This window comes from Larimichthys crocea, chromosome I (genome assembly GCF_000972845.2).
Source record: "Larimichthys crocea isolate SSNF chromosome I, L_crocea_2.0, whole genome shotgun sequence".
NCBI classification, from domain to species: Eukaryota; Metazoa; Chordata; class Actinopteri; family Sciaenidae; genus Larimichthys; species Larimichthys crocea.
The window spans coordinates 43,019,192-43,042,286 of NC_040011.1; the positions used below are offsets into that span (position 1 = coordinate 43,019,192).

Below are 23,095 nucleotides of genomic sequence, written 5' to 3' on the forward strand. Positions count from 1 at the left end.
GTATTGAAATCCTGAAACTCATAAAATTGACAAGATCAGCCGGAGCGCACGGAGGAAGATCGACCTTTATTTATTGAAACTGCTTGCATACAAAATATATTGCACTATAACCAGACATGTCAACCCAAACATCTTAAATGCTAGTAGTATGTACAAAAGGAAACAGAAAATGCCCAAAAGTGCACACAAGGTTTACAGCTTTTTTGACTACCCTGGTTTAAGTATCTACAGATTCTCTTCACTTTCTGGCACTCTACAGCCCCACAGTAGAGTCTAGTTAGTATCTGTTGATGTCAGTATAACTTCTGCAAATAAATGACTGCTGAAATCTGCTGTGGAGTGGTGAATAACAAGAAAATGTTTCATCTTATCTTGCATTCGTTTCACGTGATGCATGTTGCAACCCCGACTGGACTAAAGGCTTAGTGAAGAAGGGATGCAAAATGGTCTTATGAGAGACTTTTCCAGTTAAAAGGATAGAAAGTTTCTGAACTGAATCGGGACACCCCAATTCAAATTCTTGTGCTTTCTGAATCATCATTGTATGTTTGACATATACAGGATTTGTTCTTTCGTTTAAGAGAGCGTCTCTCTCTCTGGGAGTCAAAATCAAGGTTTGCGGACGAGGTCTACAACCTGACCACGTTTGCAAAACAACACAACACGGCGTTGTAGCATCAAGAGTAAGATACGGTGAGTTCAGTCCAATGCCTCATACAAATCTGAGTATCCCACGAGGCTAACGAAGAACGAAGCACCAAATGCAGATTACATCGGTGGCGTTCCCCTTATGCAGCCCAATAAATCATGGGTTAAAATGTGCACCAGAACATTAGAACAGCACACCTGCCAAGGCAATCATGACAGCTGAATCTCAAGAAAAGCAATTTGCTGCACGTTCAGCATAGAAACATTTCAAAAACAGTGAACAACCCTACAATTATCATTAACATTGTCAACTGACGTGAAACCTTTCATTATGTGAGCAGCTGCCAAAACTTATTTTCCGTAAATCACGATGAATTTCGCTATTTCAAGAATCCGTTTAACAATGACGATGATGGAAAGATCCCAAATGTTGAGGCCACAAATCTCTAATCAACCCCTCAATCTCCCTCAACAGATACAACCTCATAGCATCTGTTCTTGAACTGGTTCAATAGAATACAAAGTACCAGTCATCATTTTTAATATGAAAAGTTCCATGTGAGTTCACAGTGATTTACAATTTTAAAGAAGCATTACTCTTTCAAATTCCTTCTTTTAAAGATTAAACAGTTTTGGTAGTGTCGTTCTACTTCATGGAGTAACCAGATTACATGTTGTAGTACTGTTCTAATGTACTGAAGACATTGACAAGCATTGAGGACAATGTCATACCAAAAAAAACAACAAACTTAAGACGGTGCCATGAGGTACCCCACAAGACACCTTAACTTGACAGCATGAATCAAGATGCACAAAGCTCGGTGTGGGGAATTAAATGTGCGAACGCTGTTCATTATTGTGTTAAACTTAATTTGGGGATCTTAAATGGTTCAGGAACTTAATTGTTTCCCATGCAGTTTTCCATATGCGATGGTTTCCAAAGGTTAAATACCGAACTGAGACACTACATTTGTTTTTCCGCCACGATGTCGACTAACCGACTAAGTAATCATTTTAGGTTAGTTGTTTCCATGGCAGGCCACTGGAAAACAGCAGGACTGAATGTCAGAACCAGTCAGTTATAGGAGACTCTTCACCAAAATCCCCACTGTGTAGAAACGCTTCCTTAGCACCAATTCTTCAATGACACAATGGTCAGCATGCAACAGTCCTCCCTCATCTTTTTTTTAAATGTACAAGCCTTGGCCTAGCATTACGGTTGGTTAGTAATGCCCATAAAAATCAAACTGAAGCATAAAGAAGCCATTTAACTGCTTTTTGTCAACAATCAGGTTGAAGCACAGCCACAAATGCAAAGATCGTCTCGTTGGCGTGACACAATAGAGCTGACGTGAAGGTTGGACCTCTGTAGCCACAAGGTCTGCAACACAAACACTGAATGCAGCAAGTTAGTTCAAAGGGGAAACTGGCTTCTGCTGGCTTAACCTTGTGAACATTATACACCAGTCAAAGAGAAAAGAATAAGAAAATGTTAAGAAAATCTAAACAAAACAATCCTCTTAATCCATCACCCTAATGACTAACAATTAAAGGGTAAATCCACCATAAAACATTATTCCCATAGGTTACTTCACTTACAGTAGGAGGCAAACCTTTCCAAAGCTGCAGTATGGAACATGACAGGAGGTCTACCAATATGTTCTTTGTTTACAATGTTGAAAGAGGTGTCACATGTTCAAAATACAGAGTTAAGACGATAAAATCAACCACTCTCATGTCAGTCTTAGCAAGACTGCAACACATGGAAACTGCTAGCCTACTCTGCAGAAACAGTCAATCTGTACCTCATTTACTGGATCTGTACTCAAACAGAAATGTCAAGTTTACAGGGACTTGCGTACTGAATCATGTTTTACCTTTCTGTTGATGCTGAAAATAAGTTAATTAGCTACATTTTTTTTAATTCTGAGAGAGCCAGGCTGTTTCCCCAGGCCTCTAGTCTTTTTTTTTTCTATGCTAAACTGTGAAAATGTCTAACTACTCCTTTAAATCTTAACAACTGCTACTAATTGTCAATTTTTCTTTTGACACTCTTGATTGCACTTGCAGTTTTTTTTTATTTTTTAAGCTTTTAATTCAGTCTCATTCAAAGGATCCTCCTCGAGATGACCACAGAGCAGAACTTTGTGGATGTATACAAGAACTGAGTGAACGAGGAAGACACCGAGGTGTGGTTGAAAATAAGTCTCGTCCACCCAAATAACAGCAAATATTTAAGGTGGTCCCGCTTGTAGTCAGTTCCAAATCCAACATATAATCCACCTGCTGTATGCAAAGTTTGTTTTTTGAGAGCGCAGACATTATTACAACCTGTTATAACTTACAGGTATAATTAACATATTTGGGTGGAGTATCACTTTAAATACTGTTACCATGCCAACAAAGCCACTGACTGAACTCTGCATTGTAAAGGAGCGTTCATCTCAAAATGGAGATTCAGTCACTGTTGTCAGTTTTAGGGTGGATTTCCCCCCCCAATAGGATCAATAACCAACTCAGCCTCTTTCTGTAGTTTAACGCGTTTTTGTTTTTTTCTTTTTTTCTGCAGCACTATGGACGTTTCGTTATTAGTGACAGCTGTGTGTGGCTCAACCCTGCTATAGAGGATGTACTATTTTTTCACACATCATTAAGTTTATTATCAAGAGTTCTAGCATTTAACTGATATTAAACAGCAAAAAAAGAAAATCTCAGGATAAGTGCACATTTGAAACAATAGTACAAATCTTTTCTCAGACAAATAATGACATCATTATATACAGTATGCCACCCTCCTTTCTTTTTTCCATCTTTTTTTTGTGTGTTTTGTTTCTTTTTTTTGATTTTTTTGTTGTTTTTTGTTGTTTTTTTTAACAATACAAAGCAACTCCATACTGTTGATGCTCTATTGACAATATAGAGGTTACTTTCACTTTCACTGCAGAGAAATGCTTACTGGGAACAAAATGCAACATGGCTGCAGTGTGCGCGGCGAGTGAAAGCAAAGAAAGAAAAAAAAAGGTCCTAACAGATTAGTGAGAGAGAAATTGACACCAATAATACTTTTGAAAAAGAGAAATAAACTCCTTAAAATAAAAAAAAAAATCATGAATCGTTACTCATGTTACATTACCGTTTCTTTGTGACATTTTCTAAAAAGGTAAAAGTTCACCATGTGTCATTGACTCCAGCTGAGAAGTGAGACAAAGTAACACTGATTAAAAAAACAAAAACAAAAAAACAAACAAAAACTAAACTTATGTGTGTCTTTTTTTTTTTTTTCAAACCTACAGAAAGTCTCCAAAATCCATAATAAAGATGTACATGCATCGCAAGACTAGAAAGGTACACTGATCTCTGGTAAAGATGAGACCTGGCTCAACCTCTGCAACCGTTTTCCTTTTTCGTTACTTTCCGGGGGAAGAGAGGGAATAAAGTTTCACTGGGTCACAACATTTTGCATCTCAAGATAACATTTTTTTTTTTTTTGTTTTTAAAAAAGGGGGGGAGAGGAGGGTCTGTATGGAGAAATGGTCGTCTTTGAGTTTGGAGCAAGAACCAAAGGCGCCAAAAAGGTCACAAACTGCACTGGTCTACAAAAGTCCATTTCACAGATCAGTTGAACCAGGTCATAAGCTACAGGCTTATGTTCGTCGACTGTACAAGGACACGACACCGTCAGTGTTTTAAAAAAGGGTCAGGTGGTTAAAGAGGGCAGTTTCCTGGTGTGTACGGTCAACATCCGACTTTTTTCGTTTTTTTAAAAAGGGAGCTCGGAAATACTCGGCGTTTTGCCAGGTGAAGAAGGTGAATCTCTAATGCCACGACAGGAAGTAGCCACCTTTAAACACATCTGGTCCTGGTTATGAACGTCTCATCATCCCTGATTTACATGTCTAGGTTTGTGATACTAGCCACAATTTAAAAAGGCACATGTCACACAAAATATTGTTGGAGGTTCCTCTGAGCATTCACACCGACGTCCGAATCATAATTCAGCCTATATAATCCGCTCCTTATCAGGAGAGTTCAACACTTTCTGGATGAGTTAAGACGAGAAGATCGTTAGTGTCAGTCTCTTAAGTATGATCCTAGATGAGCAGTTGGTTCGCTTAGCTTTGCATAAATGCTGGCGGCAGCAGCAGAAAAACAAGCTGTCTGGAAAGTAGCACACTTTAAAAATCACAAATTTCAGACGTGCCGATCAGCCGATTTTGGACAAAGCCAGCCCAGCTGTTTCCTGTCTTTAACTGGGCTGAGCTGTACTTCGCACAGACCTCGATCTTCTCATCTATTATTAACAAAGGACAAAAAGAGGAGCTTCATTTCATTTAAGTACGTCATCCTACAACAATTGCACACAGAGAAGCTAAACCTGAATAAACAGCTGGCCCAAATATTTCATAAAGATGCAGTTTTATGATGTCATATTGTGTTTTCAGATGAATGCACAGAGAAACCTCGAGAAACTCTTTTTCTTATGCTTTGTTTCACAATGACTTTCTCACATTTTATTTCTTTTTTTTTAAATTCAAACTAATGCTATTATCCGTCTCCACTCGATCATAAATCTACAAATACTTTCTACACTAGTCCATCGATGTTACTGCAGTCAGTTTGATATTAGGACATAATTTGGGTCAACTGAGAACATACATGATCTTTAAAAAGGCCTTCACGCCACCTACGCTGAACTCTGTTTATTTTGTCGACGAGGCCACAGAGGTCATTTCCACGCAGAAGCTTTTTGAAGTCAGTCAACTCTCTGGAGGTGTCAAACCGCACGGACGTCTGGGACGCCTCGAGATGAAGGCTCCAAGTCAGATCGTTTGTTTTGTCTGATCTGATTAGACAAAGTTAACTTTGATGGCATCGCTGTCTGGTCCTCTTTTTTTTTTTGTGTGTCAAGTCAGATAAAGTTTAGAGCAACGACAGAAGACTGGATCTGATCTGGGACTAAATGAATCACCAGAAATTGTCGCAGAAGTCATCTTGCACCATTGGTGCCTCCCTCCAAAAAAGGAATTCATACAAATACATACAGGGGGTCACAGAATCACCCGCACAACAAACACGCATGTATGAAAAAAAAAAAGGAGATTAATCTATTCAGAGAAATGGGCCAGATTGAATTAAATGCAGGAGCATAAATCCAAGGCACAAAGATAAAGAAAAGTCTCATTATGACGGAGATGAGTGGCAGAAAACTGACAGACTGTGTTGAACACTTTGCTGCTAATCCAGAGGAGAATTCACAAAGGAGGCTCAGAAATCTTCATTAAACTCTCGACCTTAGAGCCGCTTCTTAGTCAGGTGACATCCTGCACGTTTAAAAGCACCAAGATCATGCACACACAGATGAACGCCTTTGCTGTCACGCAACAATACCTGATACTGTGATTTCATAGAGATTATATTTTGGTGTAAGTGAATGTAAATCTGTCGGACTCCATCCTGTTGCTCTATCATTTACAAAATGCACCCAACAGAAAATTAAAAACAAGATGAAAACATAAAAATGTTTAAGTTAGAGGGGCGGGCCCAGAATAAGTTTAGAAAACCAGGAAGAAGAAAACTTACAGCAAATGTTTTATTTTCAAAAGATGTAACTCGATGAAACGTTTCGTTTCTTCTACAGAAAAACTTCAAACAGGTTTCCTAACTGCAAAAACAAACAAAAAAAGGTCAAATACAAAAACGCTTTTCATAAATTAAAAGGGGAAAAAAAAAAAAGTGATCAGGTGACACGATGTTGCCGCCTTAATCCTACTAAACTCGTCAGGTTTGGAACTAAGTGAACCGTCTTATCCAAAATTAATTATTAAATGTGAAAACATCCCACTGCTGCTGAGGCTGGGAAGACTCATCAGTCTGGTACAGGATGTCTTTAGCAGTGAGATAAATGATGATCGGGAGAACAGAACTTCTTCAGGATTCATGAGTGACTGTACACTGAATATACAGGGTTTACCTGAGGGTTCTGCTCATTGTTCGCTGGATGTGTAATCTCTTTTTCATCAATGCTACATTTCATGAAGTATTTAGATTTACAGTAGCTGTTGTGTCTAGTTTTTTTGTGATTCTTTTCAGTGTCAAAGTCGAGTCACCTCCTCTCCTGGGACACCATGTTTTTCTGCACGTAACGAAGCGTAATCTTTCACAGACAGCTGTACACGCTGTTCTGACGTTATTAACGGTATTTGTAATGATTGATTTCACTGTGGACATTTCTGTGCGGGGAAATAAAAATAAAAACAAAGCAGTTTTCTTCCTTTATGATCCTCAAGCAGCCTACTTATAAACTACGTCTGTACAGTAAATTTGGGAAGTTTGGCTGGTTCTGTTCGGAGTCGGCGTGGATTCAACGGACTGAACGCTTTTCGGCAGCGCAGGTCATGTGACAGGTAATCGATTTTTTTAAAAGAACAGCAGTGCGTGACATTTTGTACTGCTGAAGTTGTAGCATCTGCGTCTGTAAAAGGCTTTTGAACAGTTAATTTGCATCAGAGTGCCTCAGATTTATGTTTCTCCACTGGTGCGGCTAATACGTTGTTGAATTCACACTTGGTCTGACAGTCGAGCCGGGATTTTACATTATTTTGGCAACAGGGAACAAAACACAGATGACTTCCACGATGAGATCAAGTATTCGCTGGCAAATCATTGCTCATGCATCCCTGTTGTTTGAACTCTGCAGACTGCAATTTTGGATGTTATCAAGTCTCTCTCTGCACCTAAAAGATGCTCAATCACTTCTCGTCTCCGTGTATTAGAAATTCGATGCTCCCAAAATATTCAGATGACCACCAAAAATAAATTCAGAACCTGTAGGAAACACAGATCATCTCTACAGTGCATAACATCCTGCCTTCTGAACTTTCCTCGACTTCTTTGACTCGTTTCCTTTTTTCTGATGTGAGCGAGTCCAAACAGGACCGCCGTGGATAAAATCATTTAATTTAGCTGATTAAAAAAAAAAGAAAGCAAAAAAAACAAGTAACTGATTATTTGCATTTGATGGATCAGAGAGCATGTTTAAGAGTTAATGCCTCTGTGAGAGAATCCCTCCTCTTCTTTTCCGTTTTGTCCAAAAAGTGCCGTTTTCTTTCAGCCGTCACTCCGTCGCAGGAGAACAGGAGACACCAGACCAGTACACTCAAAAAGACCTCAGACCAGGTCAACTCTGGTGTTCCACTTTAATACGGTAAACTCTTCCATGCTGATGAAAATATGTGTATTGATGTGTTTGACAAAGACAGAGAAAAGAAAAAAAAGCGAGAGAGAGAGAGACTATGATGGTTTATGACAAGTTGCCTGGGTGTGTGTGTGTGTGTCTAAGCGAGAAGGTCCTCCAGTGGTGTGTCTACGACACTCCGTTCACCAGCGGAGGAGGAGGAGCGTCCTGTTTGTCCTTCTTCATCCCTCGGTCTCTGATGGGTCTCTGATGGTGATGGCGAGGCGGGCCGTCACCGCCGGCGCTGATGCCACCCTGGGATGAGGAAGGCCCTCCTCCACCTCCTCCTCGGCCCCCTGAGGAGTGCTGCACGCTACGCTCGTTGTTACCGTCCACGCGGATCTGTGGGAGAAAGAGAACGAGTACAGTCTGGTTCCACGTTTCACAGCTACGGAGTGGAGGAAATGTGATTAAACGCTGATGAACTGGATCAAGTAGAACGTTAGGACCTCTTAACTTATTTAAGAAGCTTCCTAGTCTGACGTTCAGTGAGGAGAGTGTGACATCGCTGGTGGTCAAACCTAGAAACTGCAAAATTAATTAGGGACAACTTAATCGCTGAGCGAGTCGTCCACTAATGAGATAAGCGGCGGTTCGATCCCCGGCTCCTCTGGTCTGCATGTTGAAGTGTCCTCGGGAAAGATACTGAACCCTAAATTGCTGACACCAACTGTTTTTTTCTTTTGTTGTCGCAGCATTAAAAAATAATCAAGAACTGGAATACCTTAAAAAAGTCCTTGAAATTCAAATGGACTAAATGACGCCATCTTATATTTGTTCATCAAGTCATTCTAATTAAAATCCGGACTCTTCCACCTCTCCTTGATGAGCCTGTGTAGTAAACATGTAGTCCAGTGAGGCTGAAACTCATCAGCTCTTGTCTGACCATGAATTAGCCTCGACTTGAACCAGAGTCTGCTCCTGCAGATTAATTCCACACTCGGCGTCTTATGATTCACTTGATTTCGACACGATTTGAGACGAATGTTTCCGTTAGCTCTGCTGCCATCTTTACTGGAAGTGCTCCTGCTGTATGTTATCCTCTCTGGGGTCGCCATATTGGAGAGGTCGAGATCCTCTAGTAAACAAATACCACAGCGCGTCATCGACTGGTTTTCGCGTTGAGACTCGGAATCATTAATCCCGATCTTCTGATCGCGGCTCATTGATCTGGCAGCGATCTCAAAATATTTACTCATTCGCCATTTGTGTAGTGAGCTCATGGGAAACATTGGCAGGCCAGTTGGATGAATAAAAAAAAATGACTCAGCTGTATGAAATAATCCAAGTTATCTGATCCAGAATCTGTGTACACGACATGTAATCTCAATTACACCGTGTAGTGTCCCATCTTACGAAATACAAAGTCAATATTCAATAACCTCAAATATTATTTAATTCAAATACTACAGCTGGAGCTTTATGTCCAGTTCATGTGTGTTCAAATCAAAGTTTCAGTTCACTCACGTACAAAACTGGAGCTGCTGCACAGGCCAAGTTTGATTAATTACATCAGAAATATTGGCTTGTTGCAGAGACAGCATGCGCAGTCTGTCCTCTGTAACTGGCACAAAGGCAGTCATCAACGTGACTCAGTTTTTTTATATTTTAAGATCGTCATCAAGTGTTCCACCTCTGCCATCTGCTCTGGATTGATTGTAAATACTGTCTGACACAGAAGTCCTGCAGCTAAAAGTCAGACCAAACATGCAGAGACACTCGATAAACACAAGACAAGTCCAGATCAGAAGAAGTCTGTGGGAGTTAACAGTTTCCTTGATACTGTTAAAACACACAAGAAAACATGTTTTTAGGTGTGTGTGTTACCTGTAGAGTGTCTTCCTGCGCTCTTGTCTTGGGGTCTCTGATATGACGAGGTCTCGGCTCGCTCCACTGCATGTCGTCACCTGAACCAGGACAGACAGACTCTGACTGTCGGCTTACGGGCATCATCCTCGTTAAAAACAAAAACCTGTTCTGCCTCCCTGCCAGATGCCAGAACCTTCACAGAGCCCTGCAGCCTCATGCTGGAAGGTTGCATGCATCATAATTAGATTCATACCTGGGGGATTTATTATCTTTTCAATATAAACTTGGATTTCAATAAAAAGCAAACACTCAAGGAGAATGTTTTAGTGAAGGGAGTCAGCAGGGAGCTTAATTTCATTTCTGTTCTTCTTCAGGCAATTTGATGAAAATGATCTCAAACTTTTACAACAAAAACTCTTTTCTTTTTCCTCCTTATCTCTTTTTTATAACTTAAATAAAAATCATCTCCATGTATTAGCTCCAAATTGATCTTAATCTCCTATCTAATTGTAGAAAGATGATAGGAATACAGTTGTATAACTGACCTACCGAACGTTTCATAAATATTTGACTGCTGAAGTGACTCGCCAAAAAGATGACAAACCTTTATACCCTCCGCCTCCTCTTCCTCTCCCTCCTCGTCCTCGCGGCCCTCCTCCGCCTGCTCTCTTCCTCCCGTCTGTTCGTCTGGGCAGGGTCCCGCCTCCTGTCATGAGCTCCTCGGTGGGGGCCAGCGACCAATCGCTGAGCTCGTCTCTGTGGTCCGACTCCGTCTCTGAAGCGTTGGACGCCTCGGAGTTGGTGCCTGGCGGACGGAGGAGACAAGTCAAACCTCGTGTGAAGAGTCAAGCTTTGATTAAATGTTTTGTTCCATGAATAAATCAGAAATCCACTTATTTTACTCCACCTGCCTCATCAAATATAAATATATCCATTTAGAATTTATTGTTTGTTTAGTTGTTTAATTTTGTTTTTGAAGCAGAAGATATGAAATCATCATCGTACCTGAGGCGAATGCCGCACCTCCACCTCGTCGCCCTCTGCCGCCTCTTCCTCCCCCTCCTGTGTAGGGCTTTCCTCCTCCTCCGCCTCCTCCTGCTCCTCTCCCCATCCCCAGACCCATGCCGTTGTCGAACACGTAGGTTTTGTCTTTAAGGTTTCGAGGCCCCGTCCCTCCTCCTCCTCCACCTCCCCCTCCGATCTGTCTGAGCTGCTCGTCGATCTGGAGGCGCTCCAGACGAAGCTGATCCACCTCCTGTGGAGACGAAGAATTAAAGATACAGATAGACATTAGTGGCGTTTCACAGAGAATAGAGACATTATCTAGCACTCTGTGTCGTGCAACACGGTTATAAAGTGATGTTCATCGAATATAAACAGTCTGAGCTTGTCTGCAACTAATAAAAGCAAGTGACGTTAACTCAGAGAAGGGCAAACGATTACTAACTTCAAACTTATATAAACTGTTGAAACATCAGGAGGGAAGAAAAAGAGAAAAGAAAAAAAAATAATGCCAGGTTTCACTGTCTGGCACAGTTACCACTGAAAGCGAGAGTAGAAAGGTGTTATACAGAATGAAGCTATGGCGCAAACACCACCGTGGACACTCGGCAGAGAAAAATAAAGACAGGAAAAGTGTGTTCAGTTCATGGTCGTACGGTTTAAACCACAGCCAACAGCTGCAAAGTTCATCCACCGGACTGTGAACTTATTTTTTAAAAAGGTGAGCAGATCAAAATAATTTACACTCTCCTCCGTGTAAGTAAGCGGCTCTGGTTTGAGTTTTATTTCTAAGAGACAAAGTAGAATACAAAGCACGTGCTGCCTGACAATGAATAAACTGCTCTTAACTCATGATATTTTATTGTTTCTTCATTTTTAATAAATTGTGCTACACGATAAATAGAAAGCTTCAGATTGGTTGATGCTGCTTCCAGTTATCGGCCCCAAACTGTGATCAGGTTTTAAAGGATTCAGACTGGGTAAAATGCAAACTCTAATTTCAAAACCTAAAATAAACGTGCAGAGGCTGCGCTGTTTAACACAGATGCACTGATGTTATTTCTAAAACATCTTGTTAAACCTGAAACACCGGCTCCTTTACAATATTCAGGATATAACGTTTACATAACAATGGGGAAGTCTGGTTAACTCACCTGCATGCAAGATTCTTACTGTACCTGTAAGTTTATGTCTACTCTGGACAGACACAGTTACCTCAGCGATGAACACACTTGGGTTTCTGGCTGTCTCACGCTGCTACACTGATCAATGAATTTGTTTCTCAGCTCGATTACCAGTGAAGTAAAAGATGGAAGTAATAAAAACGTATAAAGCTCAAATGAATACATTATAAACACCTTAAGGTAGTTGAGGTGATAGTCCAGCAGTACTGTAGCATTGGAGATGCTCTCCTTGGTCCCCACAAACACAAATGGCACCATTCCCTGTTAGACAAAGACAGACTGAATTGTTATGATCTATTCTCAATATATTCATTACTGGAGTTAGAGGTCAGTGAGTTATGAGTGTGATGGCTGCACAGTTGTTGTGTTGTCGTGTACAGAGACGTCCACTCACCTCGTCTGCTGCCGCCGCCGCTGCCGCTGACGGCTTTTTGTCGTTTTCGGGCTCGATGCGAACCCGCACCACCCCAGACTTATCGACCACCTCCTGGATAAGTTTGCCATTTTTGCCAATCACCTTGCCTATAAAGGGGGCGAGACCTCGTCAGTCACAGTCTGCAGAGACTTTTAACAGTCTGGATTGAACTAAAGTTACCGCATGAATAATCTCAGCGTCCTGGCTGAGTGATTTTCCTCACCTACTAAATTCCGGGGAACTTTGATGACATCTTCGGAGAATTCCAGGAAACTCCTGGCGATGCGTACAGCGTCCTGGTCCTTAGACAAACAACGAGCACAAAACAAACATTAAGCATGACGGTTAATGTCTCCACACTCATGTCGGCGTGAAGTTAAGTATCGACAGAGCTCTCCTACCTCTCCATATATGTGAAAGGTGCACGTCTCCTCGTCCAGGTCTATGTTAGTGACTCCAGGGACTTTGCGCGCCTGCTGAATGTTGGCCCCGTGAGTCCCGATCGCCAGACCCATGAGGTCATCCCGAACCGCAAACTGTTCGTGAAACCGTGACGCCAGCTGTCTGGAACTCTGCATGAGCACGACGAGAGGGACAAAGAGGACATAAAAGACGAGCAGAAACATCATCACTGCCACAGCAGAGTTAAGTGATTCCTGATGGGCGATCCTTTAAGAACGCTGTTAACTGCGAGATGATCAAATTATAGAGACAAGGACACACAGCCTCGTTCTGTGTGTGTGTAAATATTTACCTCCAGTTGTCTGCTGGCCTCTTCGTTCCTCTGCATGAGTGACAGTTTGGTGCGCAGGCTCCTGAAGTGCATGTCGCTCATCATGTTGGCCCTCTTTGTTGTGACCTCATTCACCGACTGAGAGAACAATCAAAGCTTAATTCGCACACAAACGCTCACAGACTGTGAAAAAGCAGGTCGTCTAACACGAAGAATTAGACTGACAACTCTCCTACGTACCAAAATGACCAGCTGCTTCTTCTCCGAGTCGTAGACGACGTTGAACGCTCCCACGGCCTTTTTGAAGTCTTTGTGTGCCGACTCCTTTGAGCACCTGTCGACACAGACGTCACATGCCTTCAGCTCATCACAGACTCGCATGAAGATATTGAATTATTCAGTCTGACAGAGCCTAACACAAACATGCGCACATGAAGCCCGACCATAGGCCTTTCTTAACTATTTAGAACATGCTCAAATCAGCACGACAGCACACCGGACTCATCATTAAATATATTTCTCTACATTGTCACATCCTGTAAATATACAACATGTAAACAAATATGGATAAGTGCACTGGAAGTCAACCTTTAATGAATATATATAAATTTCAGCTTTCTTTAATGAATATTCTGGATTTTATGGAGCCGTTAGACCGCCTCGTTTGTGTGCAGCACAAAGACTAAAGGTCGACTAACATGGACTGAAGCTGAATATTTCATGTCTTTAATCTTATTTTAGAAATAATTACATCCATCTTTGTTCGACACATTTCGACTTTTGGACGCTGTTGGAGTTGTTGATGTTTGGATCACATCCTCCGTCAGCTGTGAGGTGTGGTGTTCTGTGTCACACATATGGACTTTTGAACGGAACATGATAAAGGCACACATAGACATACAAAATGCACAAACACACAGATTACGCAGCTAGGACAGTATTGAATGTTTCTCTGCCACCAGATAACATTCATCCAGTCTGTTCAGATCGGCCTTGACCAAGATTAAGGAGTCGAGCGCGCACACACACACACACACACACACACACCATGCAGGCTCATGGGAAACACATAGACAATATTACGTTCATGTGACGCTCAGAACACGGACATATGATTATAAGAAAGTACAGGACGGTTGGATCCAGATCTGGTGATTTAACAGTGATATTAGAGTGACGTAAATATGGGTATAAAATGTTGTGAAAAAGAAAAGTAAAGGGTCGTTCGGATTTGCAAGCAGCTGTCTCCGTGTTGTTATTTCATTACGTTTTGGAAGGTTTTCTCCACAACAGCAGCTAAACCAGCGCTGTGAGCTCAAAAATACACGTGAAGTTCGCAGATTTTCAGCCGATATCTTAGTCACAACAAGACTGAACTAGCAAAAGCAGTTCAGTGTTTATTATGTGTGGTATTTATTCAGTTTGGAAAACTCCACATAAAAGCTTTGACAGGACTATAAAGCGCCTCTGCGGGTCGTTACTAAGGCTCGGACTACTTGCTGGAGTAGAAAACTGGGTTTGAGTCTACTGCCATGACTGATTTCCAGGTATTAGTCAGACCCCGTGTATTTCATGGAAACGGAGAACAGAAATGGCAAGCAAGACATTTTTTTTATTTTGAGAACAAAATGCCCCAAAATCTGAATATAAATGAATATAATTGGTTGACGTTACAACGTTACAGCACACGCTCTCATGAAATCTTGCTTAATTAAGAGTTCTTTCATCAGCAGGTTTTACACGATAATAAAAAAAAGATTCTTAAATTGCAGCTTGATGTCTAGTGTAGAGTATTGCATTATATTGCTGCTGTTCTACTGGCATTGTGCCACTGACACTGCGTTCCTCTGACAGATGCACACATCAGCAGGCTCCGTTCTGACGTGGTACTGATCAGTCTGAGCACCTGACACCAAGACCAAAGGTCTTTGTTAAAGCCAAGCTGGCCTTCACAGCCGTCACTGCCCAGCAGCTAGAGCGTAAACTTTGCTCTTTGTAGTCATTTGACTCATGGCAGAGAATTTAAGTACTTTAATGACTCATCCTACTTAAGTTCCTTGACGTTTTCACTTAGACAATCCTCTCAACTTCTCAGCAGAAAACCTGTCGAAATCCATCCAAACAAACAGTTACATACTGAGACATAAAAAAAAAAGTCTGCGTATGAAGCTCACATCTGCCGTAGATCCTCGGGCACGTCGAGTCTGATCTTGATGAAGGTGGTTTTGGTGGCTGGCTTGTTGGGGTTGACCGGCCGTAGCCGCTCCAGCGTCACTATCTCATTTAACGTAGCGTCACATGCGGCGTACTCTATTACGTAAAACTGCAGATAGAGGGAGGGAGAGGGAAACATGAGAGTGATGATCTGGAAGAAAACACAGCTCACAGCAGAGAGACTTGAATTCAATCCTCTAATCAAACAATTAAAGTAAATTGTATAGCAACAGTGAGACGTTGAACCCAGGCAGCAAACTTACTATGATATGAAACATTACACTACTGCAAAATAACCAACGTGAATACTGCTGCTTTGATCTGCTTTACACGCAGCTCATTAAACACAAGCTCACCTCTCCTTTGACCATGCGAACCTTGGCTAGCCACCATCCACATGGCTCCTTGTCATTAGCCCTGGAATATACCTGGAATATACACACACACACACGATGATTACAAGACATCTGATTCACTTTGATTAATATTGATTTGTTTTGTACGCTGGGCAGGATCTAATTTCTGCTACCTGTTGCGCAGGGACCTTTAATTATTGGAATTTACCTCCAAGTAAGCAGCTGAAGGTTTTCTGCTCCATTTAAAGTGAAGATATTATTTTGTTCAAGTGGACTCATTCCCTCTAGGTTATGCGCAGCCAGCGGGGTATTTTTATTTCTATTTGTTTTGTCGTGTATGCCTAGTCTCTGCAGTCTCTGCAGTGTCTATTGTCGACCTGTGACAGTTCCACAGAGGATTGATGACGGCGACGAGGTGCAATTAAGACGCGATCGCCTCCATCAGTAACTGAAGAGCGAGTGTCGCTTATTTCCTCTCAGAGTATTACAATAATCTCCATGTTTGCATGTTAACATTGTGACAGTGTAACACTGGTGTCTGTGGCAAAATGAGTCGACTCGTTGCGTGTGCACAAACGCTCCTTGATTAAAGTCAACGGCGTGTCGTGACTAAACACACATCTAAACCTAATCTAGCTCAAACATCACTGTAGAAACGAAACACCTTGGTGGAGATCCACACCCTCAGAGTGCTCTTATAGCTTCTTATTAAATCCATTTTTTTTAGCACTATCTGAGGCACGGCAACACATCATTATGAAGTGAACACATGCAGTTCCTCTGGTGATTTCTGAAGAAGATCAAAGTCAAATTTCAAACCTTTTTTTGTTGTAAATGAACAAAAGATATCGCTTTTGGTTCTGATAGACAGAAAGTGTTTCTAACTGACAGCTTAATCGTCATCTGTGCTTGAACGCGGACGGCAGGAGCCGCAGCAGGGAACGTGATCGTGACGTTGGTTTTCAGAAGCAGTTCTCAAAGTCTCACCTCGACCTCGTCGCTCTCGTTTATCTCCTTGCAGAAACCCGTCGGAGGAGGGAAACGCACATCCTGGAACGGGATCTGACGCTCCGGCTGCCAGCTGGGACACAGGAAAACACACACGTCATAGAAAGTGTCGGGAAAAGATAACATTTGCATACAGTATGGTATATTTTGTTGTGTGTGTGTGTGTGTGGTACTTACTTGTTTTCAAATGCCACGGTGACCGATCCTTCGTGAACATCCTTCACAAAGGCCTACAAGAAATCGCAGAGAGAGTTAGCTTCTAGAAACAGTAAATACAGCTTCAAACTGACATCGATCATGTAGCAGGGCAACAGTTCTGCTCCTCAAACCTGACCCGAGCTCTTAGAAACACAAAAAAGGCCACAATTGATTTTTTTGAGGGGGCTCTGGCCTTGAGTCAGGTTTAGCTGTGCCTCTCTCTCTCTGGTTGTACACAGTCTGCGTCCATGTGTGTCAAGTACTGCAAGTAGGACATGCAATGCCTTGAAGGAAAAGAGAGAGATCTAAGAGTGTAGTCTGAGGGCTGCATTAGCCCGAGAAGCTAACAGTCAGTGATGGATGTAATGAAGCGACGGGCTCGTGAAAGGAAGAGCTTCATTATTGCACTTTGACTTCGTCGACCTGTGACCACGCCTGTGCAAACATCCACACAGATTATGACTGTGACTTCAGCGGTCGGGTTGAGGTGAAGAGTTTACGAGGCCGTATTCATCGGAGCTATTTCGGGAGGAGAAATTATAAAGGAGAAATTTTAATTTGAGACTGTAAACTAAACCGCTATAATGTAGTCGATGTTTAACCGTTTTATTATCATATCGAACGATTCTGGCACATTGCTGCAGCGTGATTATCAGGAGAAGACTCCTCAACACGAAAGTGAAACATACAAAACACACAATTCACTTTTTAAAAACAAATCTGGGTAGTATGTTCTACCGCTTTTAAGACTTCCTTAGTAAAGCACGCAGTCATCGCATTTTATCTGCTCTTTAAAGTTAAAATTTTGCTTCTTCCAGCTCCCGGTTCATCTAAAAATCAGCAAAGACATGGATCATCGGTTGACCTGAAGCGAGCTGAATGACTCCTCCATCTATAACAACACCCACCTGTCAATCAAAGCGTCCACAGCTGTCAATTCTGCATAACTTCAAGCCTTAATATAATTTGAACAGGTGAGTTCTATAAGATATTTTTGTACCAGGCTGTAAACGTGTTTATTTCTGCTATTTCTATTTTAACATGGGGGCCTATGGAGATTGACTTGTTCTGTAGCCAGCCTCAAGAGGCCACTTGAGGTATAACAGGAATGTTGGGAGAGAGCGATGGGGAACGACATGCAGCAAAGGGCTGCAGGTCGGATTCGAACCCTGGGCCGCTGCTGAGCCTTCGTACATGAGGCGGATGCTCTACCAACCCAAGGTATGACAACACAGAAACATTAAAACACGTTGCTGGTGCTGGTGCTGTAACTTCGAGCCTACTTGGCTCCGTTACCTCTTGAACAACTGCAGTGCCAAATTTACCCCTGTCCATTTTCCTACCCAGTGAATTACTGAACAACACCAGTGTGAAGGAGTGAGACAGACAGCTCTGCGTCCTACAGCTCTATTTACGTCACAGTTAAAAGCACTGGTCAAATCTCAGCACAGACGGATATATCAGCCTGTATGTTGTTTATTGGAAAACAAACCAACACAGCTATCTGGCTACTGACACATACTGTACTGTATTCTTAGTCATTTCAAGAAAGCATTCAATGACTCAACTCAGACACTGACTCAATGCTTTAAAGCCAAGCTGGCCTACATTACACAGGGTTATCACTCTGCATCGCAGCCCACGTCAGCAATTTTCTTTCTTTTTTTACCAATTCAGGTACTCAAGACTGAAGTGAAGACAACGATCATCCAGCAGGCTCTGAGTGGACAGCTTCAAGTCGAGGGCTTGAACCGGGCGCTTGGCAGAGGCGTTTCACCCAAGGTGCTTGAGAAAAAATCCAGGTATCTCCTCAAACACTGCTCGGAGAATCTTTTAAAGATTACAAAAAACGTGGATAACAGTGTTTTCTCCTGAACGTAACCGCTGTGAAACAATCGGGAACTTTTTATTCCGCTGATTAACTGGATTTATTAAAGGCCAGCGCTGGCTTACTCTCATTCACTGTCTATGTCTCTTAACCAGTGCTCTCCCTCAAACCATCAGACACGAACCAAATTACAACTCTTCGTGTTTCTATTTTGCAGCATAAATTGCGAGTCAGACTCAGATTTAGAGGCTGGTTCATGAAACAAAGAAAGTCAGAACACAACATTTCACTGTGGAGGTTTGACCGATCTGATCGTCTGATCGGCGGCTGCAGCGTGACGTCGGGCTGCGTTTTTCTAAAAGTTGGATCCATCTCAACTTCTACATCGACTATCTGAACCCTAAATGAGACCGCAGCTTAAAATACTTTACTTACTTCTTTACTCCTCACTGTTTACACACCAGAAATACACTGTGACTGTACCGGTATGATAATTAAACTGAATTAAATCACATTAAAGCTGAGCAGCTCGAACAAATGTCAGGATAGACTCTGCGGTGCATTTTGTGGATCTCTTGAGCGGATCTGAAAAGTGCTATAATTTGATAACGACACATGCCAAATGATAAAACAACGTTCAGAGCGCGTGCCAGACGTCACATTTTGCATTCATACGGTGATGTCTGGTCGATGCCACACCCAGCCAAGAAGTAAAAGTACATCCACTGCTCGTGTTCCCGCTTTAACTTGACTAAAAGCCAGAAGAATTATTTTTCATACAGGAACTTTTGTTCATGTTTAGTGAAGTGCTCGACTTTCCGAAATGATTCAGCCGGCACTGAACGTGGCATGAGAGTCGGTAATGAACATGAACAGGTGTGAGTCGAGGTGCGCAGGCTCACTCATTACATCTCTTACATCACGTCTGCAGTTTATTTTTAATGTTAAAGTTTTTATTTATTGTTACAAACTTCCTTCAAAAAGGTCTATGTACTGTAAAGGAGAAACAAACTAGACTAGAGTGAGTATTTAAGTTTGCAGCTCCAACTGCAGAAGCAACAAAAACTAAAAAACATTGTTATTTTCCAGTGATTAAACACGCATAAAAACACACTACTTATTATGAAAATAGATCTTTAGACAGCGGACCTTTAACTCTGTTTGTTACATTAACTCGCTGCCTATAGTTCTGACTTACTTTTTCAAACAAAACATGATTAATTTAATTTCCTTTCTTCCTTTAGTGCACTTTTACTCAAAACTGGAAACACGCAGCAAAACTTGTGTAACTAAGCAACATTCAAAGGGAAGATTTTATAAATAAAACATAATAGTTTGTTTTTATCCTGTAATGTTCAGCTTCCAGGATTATTTGTCAGATAGATAGATAGATAGATAGATAGATAGATAGATAGATAGATAGATCTGGAAACACAAGCTTTAATCCAAACATTCAAAGGGAGCTTGTCTATCTCTACCACAGCTGACACAAACACTGACCATCAGATCACAGAGAGACACAACAAATCTTTCCTACCTGTGAGCATCAGTCTCTACAACTCCTCCATCAAAAAATATCAGACACATCAGAAGTCCAGTAGCTGTTGAACTGGTTTGTACAGTCTACACTAAATGCTTTATAAGGTTTTTAGATTTACATATTGTATAGCTCACTGTTACTGGTTTTATTCAACTGTTATTTATACATGTGTATATAGTGTTAAATTGGATATCCTACAGGTGTATAGATTAGATTATACTTTATTCATCCCACCACGGGGAAATGTACTTGTTACAGCAGAAGAAGAAAGTCTAGCATACACTACAGAATTAGAAAAAAGTAGAAAAGGCAAAAAAAGAAAATTATATCACCTACAATATCTATAACCTACACAATAAACACGAAAAACAATCAACCTTCAAAGCAGACTAGTACTGAGGATAATGTATAGTGTTAAAGTTTTGCTTTCTCACTTACAGTTTGGGAGCTGCTGCAACAAAAACAATTTCCCTGCAGGGATTAATAAAGTATTTCTGATTCAGATCAACATCTGTATATTAATATCTGCACATGGATCAAACCCTGTAAAAAACAAAAACAAACACAAGCTCCTGACTCAAAATAATCAACGTCAATCAATGTTTTTATCCTGTAATGTTGAGCTTCAGTTTCCAGGATTATTTGCCAGATAGATAGATAGATAGATAGATAGATAGATAGATAGATAGATAGATACTTTCCTGATCCCAAGGGAAATTAATTCGCTGCTTGACAGTCCCACAAAACTGGAAACACAAGCTTCAAACATTCAAAGGGAGCATGTCTACCTCTAATGTCTAAACACTGACCATCAGATCAACACCTGTATATTAATATCAGCACATGGATCAAACCCTGCAAAAAAACAAAAAAAACAAAACACAAGCTCCTGACTCAAAATAATCAACGTCCCTCCAACTTGTTGACTCAAGTGTCTTGATGCAAACCTTAAAGTCTCCCCTGATATAACACGCAGGTAACACCTGTGCCTGCCTCCTAAAGGGAGCATTTTATAAATAAAACATATAGTAGTTTATGTTTTTATCCTGTAATGTTGAGCTTCAGTTTCCAGGATTATTTGTCAGATAGATAGATAGATACTTTACTGACCCTAAGAGAAATTAATTCCCTGCTCGACAGTCCAACAAAACTGGAAACACAAGCAATGTCTAAACACTGACCATCAGATCAACACCTGTATATTAATATCTGCACATGGATCAAACCCTGCAAAAAAACAAAAAACAAAACACAAGCGTCCCTCTAACTTGTTGACTCAAGTGTCCCCCCCCAAAAAAAACCTCGATGCAAACCTTAAAGTCTGCCCTGATGTAACACGCAGGTGAAGCCCATTGGAAACACCTGTGCCTGCCCATCATCCCTCCACACACACACAGCATCAGATTACAGCCACCATTACAAACAGCACGGCACTGCTTTCAGTAAAGCAGCTATGCACAGAAAACTAACACATGAAGCATTCAGGTTTAAGTTAGCAGCTTTGTTTACAGATTTTATTTTTCTGTGGAGGCTGCTCACCGAGCACCGAGGCCCGGACACACACACACACACACTAAAGCTAACCCTCCTTTCCACGATAACACGTGCGGACACAAAAACTCACCTTATAAAAAGCCCCGCTCGTTCCCCTCACTTCCACGACGAGTTCATCCATGACGCAAAGTTTACCACAGCTATAGCTATAGCTGTAGCTTAGCCTCGCCAAGCTAAGCTAAGCTAAGCTAAGCTAAACTAGCCCGAAAATTAGCCTGTCAGTTGGCTGCAAAGACGAGGCCACGGCGGCGGAGGGACCGAGACGAGCAGCTGGCGTCTGTCTCCAGAGTCCGGCTGTGCGATAAAGCGAAGGCGACTTATGCGTGAATATATTTATGTGTGTATTTATATATGTGTATGTATAAATATAGGAGGCTAGGCTAGGTTAGCTCGCACTAGCTGGCCGTGTTAATGTTGTGTGATTAGTAGTGAGGCGGCTGCTGCGGGTCGCATCTCCTCCATGTGACGTCTCACTCCGCGCTCTTCCTCTGCGCGAGAGCTGAGGCGGCTGCACGCTCACAGGAGCCGCGTGCTGCTCTCCACAGGTGACAGCACAGCAATGCTGCTTTATTTATAAATGATAAATAAAAACAGGTAACAACACAGCAATGCTGCTTAATTTATAAATGATAAATAAAAACAGGTAACAACACAGCAATGCTGCTTCAATACAGAGAGAGAGCAAGTTAAATAAATGATAAATAAAATAAAAACAGGTGACAACACAGCAATGCTGCTTTAATAATACAGAGAGCACGAGTTAAATTAATGATAAATAAAATAAAACAGGTAACAGCACAGCAATGCTGCTTAATTTATAAATGATAAATAAAATCAGGTAACAACACAGCAATGCTGCTTTATTAATACAGAGAGAGCACAAGTTAAATAAATGTTAAATAAAACAGGTGACAACACAGCAATGCTGCTTTATTAATACAGAGAGAGCACGAGTTAAATAAATGATAAATAATAACAGGTAACAACACAGCAATGCTGCTTTATTAATACACAGAGAGAGCACAAGTCAAATTAATGATAAATAAAATAAAAACAGGTAACAGCACAGCAATGCTGCTTTATTAATACAGAGAGCACAAGTTAAATTAATGATAAATAAAAACAGGTAACAACACAGCAATGCTGCTTTATTAATACAGAGAGAGCACAAGTCAAATTAATGATAAATAAAATAATGCTGCTTTATTAATACAGAGAGCACAAGTTAAATTAATGATAAATAAAACAGGTAACAGCACAGCAATGCTGCTTTATTAATACACAGAGAGAGCGCAAGTTAAATTAATGATAAATAAAAACAGGTAACAACACAGCAATGCTGCTTTATTAATACAGAGAGAGAGCAAGTTAA

The 23,095-nt window shown here is 41.2% G+C and overlaps 1 protein-coding gene across 1 annotated transcript; it reads right to left on the reverse strand.

Annotated features, from left to right (window-relative positions):
* Positions 1 to 2,571: 2,571 nt before the first annotated feature.
* On the reverse strand, positions 2,572 to 22,269 carry fmr1 (fragile X messenger ribonucleoprotein 1). The gene is made up of 15 exons (XM_019273967.2): positions 21,794 to 22,269; positions 16,781 to 16,833; positions 16,583 to 16,676; positions 15,596 to 15,667; positions 15,200 to 15,348; positions 13,266 to 13,359; positions 13,047 to 13,163; positions 12,694 to 12,864; positions 12,516 to 12,594; positions 12,272 to 12,399; positions 12,052 to 12,138; positions 10,697 to 10,946; positions 10,296 to 10,496; positions 9,710 to 9,789; positions 2,572 to 8,224 (listed from the first exon to the last, which is right to left on the reverse strand). Exons 1-15 carry the CDS (start codon positions 21,842 to 21,844, stop codon positions 8,012 to 8,014), a joined length of 1,839 nt encoding a protein of 612 aa, XP_019129512.1. The 5' UTR covers positions 21,845 to 22,269; the 3' UTR covers positions 2,572 to 8,011.
* Between the last annotated feature and the right edge of the window lie 826 nt (positions 22,270 to 23,095).